Source organism: Nilaparvata lugens, chromosome 1, assembly GCF_014356525.2.
Source record: "Nilaparvata lugens isolate BPH chromosome 1, ASM1435652v1, whole genome shotgun sequence".
NCBI classification, from domain to species: domain Eukaryota; kingdom Metazoa; phylum Arthropoda; class Insecta; order Hemiptera; family Delphacidae; genus Nilaparvata; species Nilaparvata lugens.
The window spans coordinates 72431755-72445707 of NC_052504.1; the positions used below are offsets into that span (position 1 = coordinate 72431755).

Sequence of the window (13953 nt, forward strand, 5' to 3'; positions counted from 1 at the left end):
GTTCCACTCCTGGCCTTCTTTGTAGATCCCTCCGCTGAGGAAGGGGCCACCAAGTTGCTTCTAGGGCGCCCGACCACTTTTGACTCAGCCTCTTGACCCACATTTGTGCCTAGAGTTTCACTCATCTCTCTGGTCTCTTGGGTTTTTTTCTTTTTGGGTCAAAGGCCTCACCTCTCCCAAGAAGTTTTGCCTAAATGGCCGCCCTTCTTTGAGCAGTGGTGAGGTTTGGTCTCTCCACTCACAACTCGTGACCTACGTGAGTTCCTCTCCTGGCCTTTTTGTAGGTCCTTTCGCTAAGAGAGGGGACGATAAACTGCCTCTAGGGCGCCCGGCGCCCGGCCACCCTCGACTCAGCCTCTTGACCCACATTTGTGCCTGGAGTTTCACCCATCTCTGGTCTCTTGGGTTTTTCTTTTTGCCCCTCCGAAACTCTGCAGGGTCAAAAGCCTCACCTCTCTCAAGAAGCTTTGCCTGAATGGCCGGCCTTCTTTGAGCAGTTGTGAGGTTTGGTCTCTCCACCCACAACTCGTGACCTACGTGAGCTCCACTCCTGGCCTTTTTGTAGTTCCTTCCGCTGAGAAAGGGGACGCCAAACTGCCTCTAGGGCGCCCGGCCATCCTCGACTCAGCCTCTTGACCCACATTTGTGCCTGGAGCTTCGCCCATCTCTGGTCTCTTGGGTTTTTCTTTTTTGCCCCTATGAAATTGCCCTGATGGGGCAGATCCCATGGGTTTGAAGGCAAGGCAACTTCTGGAGTTGCCTTGAGGTCCATTTTAGTCGCCTCCTACGACAAGCATGGATACTGTGGGTGAATTCTGGTTTTCAACACATTCTTGAGTACGATGATCGACTCAAAGCTCCCCCAACCCACAGGAGGCCATTCTATGTTCACATTTTGAGTCTGCCTACTCAATAAATCCCAATCAATTGGTGTATTACTAAAGATGAATAAGATAAAATTTCAAATAAATAGATCTAAATCCACTGTTGGAATTCCACTTCATGGTATAACATTTTACATGGGACGGAAATAGAATAAAAGCTGAATATTTTTACTGACCAACAAACACGATATTAAATATTAAAACAACTACATATTCAGGTCTTGTCACTAAAACAATCTTACGTCATTTAAAAAATAAATATAGACTATTAATTATTAATTATACAAAATGAGAGATCCCATTCTATAACGCTATAAACACGTTTTCATTGAAAATAATACATCAATTTATAAAAGTGCAGTCAAAGTACACAACAAAACTTCCAAAATAGAGGGATTCACATCAAGTACGACTGTGTTATTTATTAAAAAATCAATGATCAAACATTTTATTTTTTTCGATTTTTCAAGCTTCAATCACTTTTCCATTACATGAAAAAATTCTTATTTTGTGATCAATGAAGTTTCTTTTGTCAATTTAGATGTAGCCTAGATTGTATGATGAGTGGATGTTATAACTATTACATTTTTTGAACTTCTATAACTTTTATCTGTCGAATGGAGAAATGATTAAAATGTATTATTTACTTACATGACCGTACACTACACTCGTAGCCTCATCTTCTTCAATCGATTTTAAAAAATATATTGGATATGTATTTTTTACACTATAAGTCAACTGTTTGTTTTTGCAGCTTCTACTTTCCAAATGTCCATGGAAAGAATACAAGTCGGAATCAGGAAAGGCATACTATTACAACGTGACGACAAAGGAGTCCAGATGGACTATTCCAAAACAGCTAGAGCAACTTAAAACTAAAATTGAAGAAGGGTAAGCCATAAGTTGATAAATTGTATAATTTTTCACTACTCTAATAACAAGTAGGTGAAAAATATTAGGAAAATCTCACCTTTTATAAAAAATACTTGAATGAAAACATATGATCCAGCATATCTTCTAGAAAAATAGTTTTATCCAGGAAAATAGTTTCCAACATGTAACTCGATTTTAGAAAGTATACAACTTTACAGAATGTACAGGTTGTGGGAACCGGACATCTTTAAATAATAATTTTGGTAAGTGAAATTTACTGGAAAACTGTGACAAATTGAGAGTAATGATTGCCTTGAACTGTGTGTCATGTACGAAGTATTAAATCCTTCAATTGATTACTATTATCATTCATGTATTTCTGTAGGCGTTCATAATAATTTCTTCCTACTTTCTTTAAACTTTGTGATTTGATTTCGAATCTCATTTTTCAATGCATCTAGAGTCCTAGTTTTCTATTCATAGACTTGGGCTTTCAAATGTCTAGAAACAATACATCACATCTAGATAATTCGGGTGACCTGAGTGGTCACAGGACATAACCATATGTTGAAGATGATATGGGCAAAGGATATGACCCTCAAAACAGAGAAATGTTGAGAGTTGGAGAAGTTTTCTTTAAATTACTCCAGTGATGCATATAATTGGTAATCACTTGAAGGATATAATTTATCGAGCATGACCCACTGCTTACGACATTCAGCTTGTTTTTTTTTTAATAAATGTTACAAATAGCAGTACCAAAGTTTTTCAGTACAGTATTTTTCAGTTATTAGTGATGATTTAGTGAAGTATTATTATTTAATTTGGTTTCAACTTTCCTAAATTCTAAATTCCTAGTTTATAAATATTTTGGACAAAAATCGTGAAGTGTAAACATAATTTGGGAAAGGAACAGTTTTGGGCTTTAAGCCTGTTCCTTTCCCAATCATTCTTAGTTGAGAATGATATTGTAACCTATGTATAACTGTGTGTATAAATATTCTTCTTTTTACACTTCTCGCTATTAGTATACGATTTTCAGTTTGAATATTACATGAAGATGAATGTTGTTATTTTGAGTAATATTTTTGTATTGAAATTAGGAGGATGGACTGAATTTTCGAATACCGTACTACAGTGTAGCTGTAGTGTATGTATTTGATGATGGTTTCCCATGTCCTATTCATTTCACTACTATACTGGTTTTCTTTTACACCTGATTGTTGAATTTATAGGTTTTATCAAATTTTATCAAGTATGTGAGCTCTTTTTTCGCTCTCTTCCACAATAGAGGGAGCTCTTTTACGCTTGATTTTTCTTGTAGATCATCCATACTTGTTATACCATTGAAACTAGACTCGTAAAGGTATATATTGATCCTTAAGCTTTATTTAGTATGACAGAACACAAATTCTAACGCTCAATTCAATTATAACTTGTAAGTGAAGTAAATTAAGAAATGATTATAATAGATCCAGTGACTTTCTTATGCCGACGCCACACTCTTACAAATAATGACGACGAGCGCGAGAAAGTTGATGGTTACTATGTCACCACTTGCCTTCGCTCCCATTTTTGTCTTGACTAGTCAAGCGAAGGCGAGTGGCCAGTCGAGCATCCACAAATATATCCCATTCACACTCTCTCGTCAACCATTGCGTGCTTGCGGCAAGCGACTGGGCAAGAATATGGCCTAGGCATTGAAAAACCTTCACATTTTCTGACATTTACGGCTGGTTTCCGAGCTCGGGATTTAGGTAAGTTCTAGACTTTGAACAGCTGGAGTCAGAAAATTTGCTTTCCAAAACGGGGCGTAGTCGCAGTAAATAGTTGTTGCAATTTTTTCCTCATTTCTATAATATTGGAAATGTTTTTCCTTGAAATGAAACATTCCCAAATAATTCAAAATATCTGGAACTTTACACTATTTTCTCTTTATTTTATTTTGTGTTCAATTTTCTAGTTTTTCGAAATTGAATTTAAACGTGACTTTGACTATGGACTACGACGGCCCCGTTTCGGAAAGCCAATTTTGTGACTCCAGCTATTTAAAGTCTAGAACTTGGCTAAATCCCGAGCTTGGAAATTGACCCTAAATGTCCAATGACACAGCCATAATTATCAAGTCTACCTTGTTGTTTATTCATGTTTCATAATTTCATGTTATTGTAATACATTTTTTTATTTACAGAAAAGCTGAGGCATTGGCAAAGTCTAAAGGTAAGTTGTGTCTCACATTTTCCAACTTCATCTTATTTCATTCACATTCGCAGAGTGTGAAGTTCTTGGGTGATGATCACCAGCTGACATGGGGAAAGCATATATGGATTGTATTTGAAAACGAGGTTCCCAAGAGTGGTGTATCCAAAGACCTTAAAGAGATATAGACCCACAATGCCCATGCCTTCACAATGATATCTCTTACTTGAAAATTGAAGGCCGCCATTGTGGTATTTTAGCACGAGATATTATAAATATATATTTGTAATATTATAGATTACAAAGGCATTGGTATGTAATAATCTTATAAGTTGCCCCCTCAATGGCCGATTTCAATTCCAAGTACGACACTAGCGCTGCATGTGAGTCTATGCATCTTTAAGGTCTTTGGGTGTATCTTATAGGACGTTTGAAACATTAAGAGCCGTTTTCCGAGCTCGGGATTTATCCAAGTTCTAGACTTGAAACAGCTGGAGTCAGAAAATTGGCTTTCCGTTGAAATTTGTACGTTTAAATTAAATTTCGAAAAACTAGAAAATTAGACAAAAATAAAGAGAAAATAGTGTAAAGTTTCAGCTATTTAGAATTATTTAAGAATGTTTCTTTTTGTCAAGGAAATAAGTTTCCAATTATAGAAATGAGAAAATCCTATACCATTAAACGAGCAATTTCTGTTTATATGTTTAGATGTTTGTATTTCACCGTATCTCGAAAACGGCTCTAACGATTCTCACGAAATTCAGAATCATAGTAGGTTTATAATATAAAGATTCGATTGCACAAGGTCTCATCCCTAGGAAAACTCGCTGAAGGACATTAAAAGGATAATTATTTTTCATCCTTGGAAAAAACAGCTGATAATAATCATTTGGTCGTCTGTTGGTGATGAAAGTGAGTGAGCGAGTTCATGTGTGTGGGACTGTGTCAAAATTATGACTCAGCTGTTGAACTTTTGTAATCATTCAATCAGGTACTTAGTGCCGGTTGCAAAAAAGCCGGATTATTTTCAATCCTGATTAATTCCAGTAGATCCATCTTTTTGAAATGGTCTTCTCTGATTTGGTTCACGTGAAGTTAATCAGGGTTAAAATTTAACCGGCTTTTGTGCAACTGGGCCTTTGTGAGGGAAATTTTGTATTCCTCTGGGAATTAATCTCAATCCACTGTGATTAGATAGAACATTTCTGTATGAGTGTTATTATAATTTCTTCTTTCGTAATAAATTTTTTATGCTTTAGTACTGCAGAGCGAAGCTCGGTCCCCGATATTAAAGATTATCATAACAACTGCGACTACGCCCCGTTTTGGAAAGCCAATTTTTTGACTCCAGCTGTTTAAAGTCTAGAACTCAGCTAAATACCAAGCTTGGAAACCGGCCCTTAGTTACAACAAACTGTGTAAGAATGCCTTATTTTGCCTTTTTCTAGTTTGTTGTCAAATACTGCTTACTTTTATGGGGTAACTCTGCTAGGGTTGACAAAAATACTCAAGTTGCAGAAAAAGGTTGTAAGGGTTATGAGCAATGCAAAGTATTTGGATCATTTCAAGCCTTTATCCATTAAATTGGAGATATAAACTTTTATTGATTTGTATATTTTTTGAATTAGCTGTATACTCTTTAAAAAATGCCTTATATTACTCATAATGAAGACATCCACTAACATAATGCACGCAATAAAGCAAAAATGAGTTTTTAGTAATGTATATTGGAAAAGTCACTCATTTAGCTATTTGCAAAAAAGTTTATAATAAAATATTTGACAGCATTTGTAAAAATACTCTTACAATCAAAAAGAGTAAGTTTATATTACATTTTACATTAACGTCATCGATACGTATGTATTTGTTGATGGCAATAAAAAATATTTTATTTGATTTCTTACTTGTGTAGAAACCAACTTGTATGAGTTTCAAAAGTAGTGGATTTGTTGTGCAGTTTCATTTAATAATGATACTGAATTGATTTTCAGGAAAGACAGAGTTGGGTTCAGGTGTAGGTGTGGGAGCAGGAGATGGAGACTGTGATGCGACGCCACCAGTGAGCAGCACGGGGTCGTCGGCCCTGGACCAGGCAATGGCTGCCACCCTCGCTGCTATCAACATTCCAACGCCGCCCTCCAAAATCGGTACACTTTCCATCAATTCATCCTTATTTTAAGCCCATCAATGCAAGTTATTTCAAACTTATTCTTATTTCAAGGTTGAAGCTTAAGCTGGAGTGAGATTTTTAAAACGTTGTGTTTATCAAGTTTTTTGTTTATGAGTTTTTTAAACCTTCGCAAATTTATCTATCTCATTTAATGACAAACATACGTAGTGGATGAAAAAACAGGCTCGCTCTTACTTTTTCTAACTCTATTTTGAAAAACTAAGTCCAAATTTTGGGGTTATGTCAAAGTTTCTGTTCATGCCAAAGGTTTTTCCACTCCAAGAATTATCCGGGAGAATCAATGATCAATTTTGAACTCTGAATGTATGATAATAAAGCCAGTGAACGCAAAACAATTCCAAATTTCATAAAAATAATAATCCATCAAATTATATATATAAAAGCGAAATGGCACTCACTCACTGACTGACTGACTCACTCACTCACAGAACTAAAAATCTACCGGACCAAAAACGTTCAAATTTGGTAGGTATGTTCAGTTGGCCCTTTAGAGGCGCACTAAGAAATCTTTTGGCGATATTTTAACTCTAAGGGTGGTTTTTAAGGGTTTAAAGTTCGTCTTTTAGCATGTATATTCTTCTTATTCCAATATCTTAAAATTATAATTGAAATGTCCATACCATATGTTAATATAGAACTATAATCTAGAGAGAGTACCTCTTCGAAACAGTTGTTCTGGTAACTAAATTAAAAATTTTGTAAGGTTGGCATTAAGTTGAGATGACTTTGTTAGGTTGGCACCAAGTTGAAGATTGAAATGCATTTATCCAGGACCTCCTAAATACCAATTTATTCAGTACCTCCTAAATACCTATTTAGGAGGTCCTGATTTATCGCGGAAATATTGATTGGGTACTGCTACTTCAATCAGAGCTATTCCTGGGAATATTATATTACCAGCCGTCAGGCTCGCTTCGCTCGCCATATCCGTTTAGCCAGACGTTTAGTCTGGACCCCCGACTGGATCGTCCTAACATATGATAAAAATATGACGTAATATTTCAAATTTGGTAGGTGTGTTCAGTTGGCCCTTTAGAGGCGCAATAAGAACGGATTTGGAGAAATTTCCAAAGATACGCCCAAAATCTGCGGTTTTTAGCGTTTTCTCAGCTTTTTCGAGAATAAATAAACAGAAAATGTTCAAATTTACTACAGAAGCTCAGCTGGGATGCAATAATGTTGTGTTAGAAGGGATTTGAAATAACGCCAAAGATACGCCCAAAATCTGCGTTTTCCAGCGATTTTGCGCTTTCTCAGCATTATCGAGAACAAATGAACAGAAAATGCTCAAATTTACTACAGAAGCTCAGCTGGGGTGCAATAATGTTGTTTTAGAAGGAATTTGAAATAACGCCAAAGATACGCCCAAAATTAGCGTTTTCTTAGCTTTTCTGCGTTTCCTCACCTTTTTCAATAATTGATGGAAATATATTAAAAAAATTCAGTACACAGGTTTAGCTGAGGTGGAGGAATTTTGTTCGCCAAAGATACGCCGATATAGTAACAGGTATTTTTCGAGATCAAATTGACATAATACGTTCAAATTCGGTACAGAGGTTCCGCTGAGGTCTACATGCAGGCGAGCGAAGCGAGCCCGCTGATCTCATTTTTTGACAATCCAGTCGGGTGTCCAGAATTCGGTACAGAGGCTCCGCTGAGGTCTACATGCAGGCGAGCCCGCTGATCTCATTTTTGGACGATCCAGTCGGGGGTCAAGGGGGCGGAGCCCCCTGGCTAGACTGATATGGCGAGCGAAGCGAGCCTGTCGGCTAGTATGAAATAAAATCCATTAAATATCCATTGATTCATTAAATATAAATTTGAAAATGTACAGTCAAAAATTACAGTAGGCCTAGTATTATCAATATAATATTATCATGGAATGGAATCTAAATCATTGTACCAAGAATCTCTCAATGGTTTCAGGAATACATTCAATTTATTTGAAATGTGCTACAACAATTTAATATAAATTTCAATATTCTTCTTAGGAAGAAATATCTCATTCTCAACCTCATTCTTTTTTGAAACTTTTATTTGTAAAAATTTGGGAGAAGACAGGGCAAGATTCTAGCCGGTGTGCTCCCCCTGTATCTTAGTTATTATTGATGATATCGACTCATTTTTTTTTTAATGAAAGAGGAGGAAAAAATAAAGCGCGCTAGCCTATTTTTATACAATAAATTTAGATCGATTTTAATATTAGAAATAGCTGTTTCAAAACTAACCTTATTTTGAAGAAAGGACGATTCTAAATATATTATTATCTCAACTACAAGGTGGGGCAGTCAAACGGCACTATTTTAGGTATTAAAATAACTCACACAGAAAATATTTTTAAGTAATATATTTCAACAAATAGTAAGAACACGAATAGAAATGTTTGTTATAAACAGAAAAATTGTTACTTTTTGTACACAAAAAACACACATTGTCTAAGTCTTGAATTGAAATTCTCACTAACACGTCGTAGCACCTCTGGTGCTATTGCACGAATTTCTTGTTTAATCCGCATTTTTAAGTCCTGTATTGTTGCTGGACGAGTCTCAAAAACCTTTGACTTGAGGTATCCCCATAAAAAGAAATCACACGAGCTTAGATCGGGTGATCGAGGAGGCCACTGAATATCCCCATTCCTACTGATCAAGCGGTTCGGAAAAAGATTTCTCATAAGATCCATTGATACTCTTGCCGTATGGCTAGTTGCTCCATCTTGTTGAAAATAAGTGTCCTCATTCACATGAAATCGTCGAAGTTCAGGAATGAGGAAGTTGTTCAGCATTTGAACATAGCAAGCTGATGTTACTGTAACGGCGTGGCCGTTGTCATCCTCAAAAAAAAATATGGGCCAATTATTCCATTCGTAGACATCGCACACCAAACAGTCACTTTGGGCGAATGGAGTGGCCTTTCATGAAGCTCTGGAGGATTGAGAACAGCCCAATACTGAAAATTTTGTTTATTTATGTTTCCACTTAGATGGAAATGAGCCTCATCGCTCATCCATAAGTTATGGACGAGCAGTGGGTTGTCTTCAAATAACTGTAACATGTGCTCACAAAAGCCAACACGAATAGGATAGTCTGTAGGATTCAAAGCATGCACAATTTGAAATTTATACGGATGTAAATGTAAGTCATCATGTAAAATTCGTCTTACGGTGCGAGTTGAAAGTCCAAGAGCAATGCTATGGCGCCTGGCAGATCTTCGTGGACTTCTTGTAAACGATTCACGTACAGCTTCCACATTCTCGGGCGTTCTAACAGTTCTTACACTACCACCCCTTGTTACTGTTGTTTTACCCGCTGTTTTTAAATTGTTAGTCCAAACAGAAATGGCTTTCCTGCTTGGAACAGGCGCACAAGGCGCAAGATGAAAATGTAGGCGGAACTCGCGTTGTGCACGAATGAAACTTCGGCCATTTTCTAAATATGCTGTAACAATGAAGCCGCGCTGTTCACCGGTCCACTTCTCCATGGTTACTAACTTCCAAACGTCTAGAACATTCCGGTCACTGCTACTTCCCCCACCATACACCTCCTCTACTACACTGGCTTTGTTAAATCGTGCGGTTTGACTGCCCCACCTTGTATTTTTAAAGGTATCAAATCAATTTTTTTCTGATGAAAGAAGAAGGAAAAATAGGTGTTGCTTCTATGAATTTTATTTTGAAAGACTAATTAAAACATTAAAAAAAAGTTAGAATTTCTGAAGTGAGACTCAACAATGAAGAATGAGGTTATGTTAACAATGAAGAATGAACTGTGAATAATGAAGCCAATAGCACAGCTGACTCATATATGGCCGAATTAAAGATTTCAAAATAAGCGATTGCTCGAATGAATGTTTGCATCAATTCAACTTCTTCAAAAGTGATTGAAGAGTACCGGTAACTGCAGGCAAGCATGGACATTGGAATACAATATAATTGATTAACCGATGAATTAAATAGAAATTAGATATTATTCTGGGGAGTTTTCATTGAATTAACATTACAGTTTCTAAAGCTGATCCTGAAACAAAACAGAAATTGGTAATTTTTGGTATATGTGACTAACAATTGTATCTCACAATATTCTATTGCACAATTATATCTCAACTATTTTTGAAGATATCAATCATTTTTTTTTTAATTGAAGAGGAAGAAAAAATAGGTGTCGGTAATATAAATTTTATCCTCAAATACTAATTTAAACATTAAAAAACAATTATGATCTGGTCAATTTATGTCAGGTTCAAGTCATTTACATTTATAGTAATTAAGATGATTGAATAGAATAATTGAACATTGAGATAGGATTCAAGAGTTGAGATAAAGAGATTTTTCAAAAGTTGAGACTCTTGGAGTATGGGAAGAACTTTAAAGTTAAGAACTAGGAGTTGAAGAAGTGGTGAACAATGTACAAACCTTTACTTTTGATCACATTTTCTTATGACAATGATAAATTTTAATTGAATGAACTCTTGAATCAAGTCAAATAATAATTACTAACCTGAACAAGTCTGACCAAAGCTTACTGAGCCTGGGTCAAGACCAAGTCTCTCCTAAACTAAGCTATTTATAATCTGAGATTTCCCTAACCTAAGCTTTTCCTAACCTTAGCTTCACCTAACTTGAGTTTTTCCTAACCTGAAGCTTTTCTTAACATAAGCCATACCTAACTTTAGCTTCTCCTAACCTTAGCTTCTTCTAACCTAAGCTTTCCCTATCTTTAACTTTTTCCCAACCTAAGCTTTTCCTAACCTTTGCTTCTCCTAACCTAAGATTCTACTAACTCAAAGCTTTTCCTAACCTTAGCTTCTCCTAACCTGAGCTTTTCCTAACCTTATCTTTTCCTAACCTTATCTTTTCCTAACATGGGCTTTCCCTAACCTTAGACTTTCCTAACCTATTTTCTTCCCTACCTAAGCTTTCCCCAACCTAAGCTTTCCCTAACTTGTGCTTTTCTTAACCTAAGTATTTCCTAATCGAAGCTTTCCCTAACCAAAGCTTCTCCTAACCTAAGCTTTCACAAACCAAAGCTTTCCCTAACCAAAGCTTTTTCTAACCTAATTTTTTCCAACCCAACAGTTTCCCAACCTAAGTTTCTCCTAACCCAAGCTTTTACTAACCTAAGATTCTCTCAACCTAAGCGTTTCTAAGCTAAGACTTCCTAACCAAATCCTTTCTATGCAAAATCTTTCTAACCTAACCTCCCCTAACCAAAAGCTCTCCCAACCTAACCTTTTCCAACCCAAACCTTTGTAACCTGAGTTTTTTATTATCCCCAACCTAACAAAGCCTAACTCAAACTAACAAACGCAGTCCAGCCCAACCATTGAGCTCCCCTCTAACCAAGCATAGTCCAACCTAATATAACAAAGCCTTACCAGATAAAGAATAAGCAACCCTCAGACTTGCTCAGTCTTCATCACTTAAGGTTTGATAGTTGAATCAAACTTTGGTAGGTAGGGTTTCATCAATAGCATTAGATACAGGAGAAAATGTGGTCAGCAGTAATGGTTAGCTCTTTGATGGAATTAGAATATTTTTTTTACAAATTTGATATGTTTGAATTCTAATTCAAAATGATTTTTTCCCATAGGTAATTGGAATTTTTTTTTGAAAAAATTGAAGATAGTGAAAATTATAACTGGAACCGTTTTAAGCATAAGTTAGCCTTTGGTACTTTTCTGTAAGTTGTATAATTCTGAATGATTGAATAAATAAATAAACTTTAATTATTAATACCTAAATGAGACTTCACAAATTTAGTACCCATTGGGGTTACCATTTTTTTTTTTCCAAAAAAAAACTATGGGGAAAAATGTAGATTAAATTAGAATTTAAATATATCAAATTGAAGTTTGTAAAACAATAACAATAAAAAAACAATAAAATGAATATTGAACTCTTGAATCATGAATCGAACAAGTTGAAATCAGAATTTTTCTTATCCAGCAATTTCAAAAACCGATGACAACTCTATTTAGCATGCTTCAAATTTGTGATCTTTAGAGAATAGAGCAGCAACTCTACAACTCTACAACTCTATGGTGCTATAGTGAGGTCCACGTTATAATGACAGTATTATTTTGATCAACTTTGGTTTTGCTCTTAGACCAGTTATAGAATAGACACGCTGGGAAGTCTAGCCTCTGAAGCCAACATCTACAGCCAAATCCACCCATCTTGACGCCACAACCAAGCTAACAACAATGCATTGTTCAACAACAATGTAAGTTACACACCACAAACACACAACAAACTAAAAAAGGATTCTATAATCTCTTTACGATGCGTGACGTCATTGCTGTGACGTCAAGATGGGTGGATTTGGCTGTAGATGTTGGCTTCATCGACTTTCAGTATGAATATACAATGAGCCGTGTCTATTCTATAACTGGTCTAAGGTTTTGCTATACTTGTCTATCATTCAACAAAGACGGTGGTACTATACTTTTCTAGGTCCACAACGATGACAATAATTATGTTTTTGACAGTGTAGAAATATTATTAATTAATGCAGAGAATCGGCATCGCTATTCTTCTATCTTTATTCACTGCCATTATAACGTGGACCACACTATAGTAAAAACATGATAGGATTATAGGTTAGACAAAATTCAATATTTGCTATTAATATTAATAATATTAAATTTCATGGATTAGAATTGTTATTCAGTTACCGACACGTATTTTTTCTTCTTCTTTCATTAAAAAAATTGAGTCCCATATCTTTAATAAAAGTTGATACAAATAATTATATATTAGAATCGTCCTTTCTTCAAAATAAGGTTAGTTGTGAAACAGCTATTTCTAATATTAAAATTGAATCAAATGATATAAAAATATGCTAGCGCGCTTTATTTTGTCTTCATCTTTCATAAAAAAAAATTTTGAGCCGAAATCTTCAATAATAACTGAGATAACAGGGGGAGCTCACCGGCTAGAGCTTAGCCGAAGACAGTTTTGGGCTATGCCTGTTGTCTTCTCCCAATCATAATGTAATTATTATTTGTGTAGTCAATGAAATTGTTAGTTACACATCTATAATAGGATTCACTTTATAAAGTCAGTGGAAATAATAGGACAGCAGATTTGCCAATTATTCTCTTTTATCACCGCCTTCTATAACATATAGCTGTAATTCCAGTTAGTCGTGAGTCACGATTTTATCTTCTAAACTCTGGGGTCTATTAAGTTCTCGACTTATTTTAGTCCAGGACTTTAGCGCAGTAAACATGAGGGAAATTCAAATTATTTTGCTGTTGTATTGTCAAAGCTAGTAGACAGAAGGTTGGTCACTCATCTATAGTATTTTAGCTGAAATGCAATTGGAGTGGGGGAACTGCAGTCGTGACGTAAGCTGTAGTACAGAGTAGGCAGAATATCGCATTCTTGAGAATCATACGGTGACGTATAGTCAAATTATATAACACAAACATTTTCTGACATGCAAGATTTCTGTTTCTGCTTTACAATAATTATCAAAACATTTGAATAATATAAGTATTTTGCCATATGAAAGCAAAAATCCCACCTCCTAATCTTCCTTTTCAAATCCTTAAGGTTTCTTCATCTTCTAGGTCGTGTTTATATTTTGTAGTTTGGCTATTCACAAGCTGATGTGAATTTCGGGGATGAGATATTTTGATTCTCATAGAACATGTGCTCGATACCAGCATAATGTTCAGTGCATTTATATGAATGAAATTCTTCGGATTTATTGGGATCGGTTTATCGGATTATTGCAATGCATTGGTTTATCAAGATTTTTTATGGGTTAATCTGAAATTATAATAGTATAACGTTGTCTACTAACG

General features: G+C 35.6%; 1 protein-coding gene across 2 annotated transcripts in view; it reads left to right on the forward strand.

The window, feature by feature from the left end:
- The window catches only part of LOC111049958 (pre-mRNA-processing factor 40 homolog A), a 51914-nt gene that overhangs the window by 14393 nt on the left and 23568 nt on the right, over positions 1 to 13953 (forward strand). For both annotated transcript variants that reach the window (XR_005573143.1, XM_039442397.1), the window contains exons 5-7: positions 1639 to 1775; positions 3949 to 3977; positions 5948 to 6103. Coding sequence is in view for 1 of the 2 variants with exons in the window: in XM_039442397.1 (XP_039298331.1) it covers positions 1639 to 1775; positions 3949 to 3977; positions 5948 to 6103 (322 nt within the window). In the remaining variant the exon portion in view is untranslated. The remainder of the gene's footprint in view (positions 1 to 1638; positions 1776 to 3948; positions 3978 to 5947; positions 6104 to 13953) is intronic.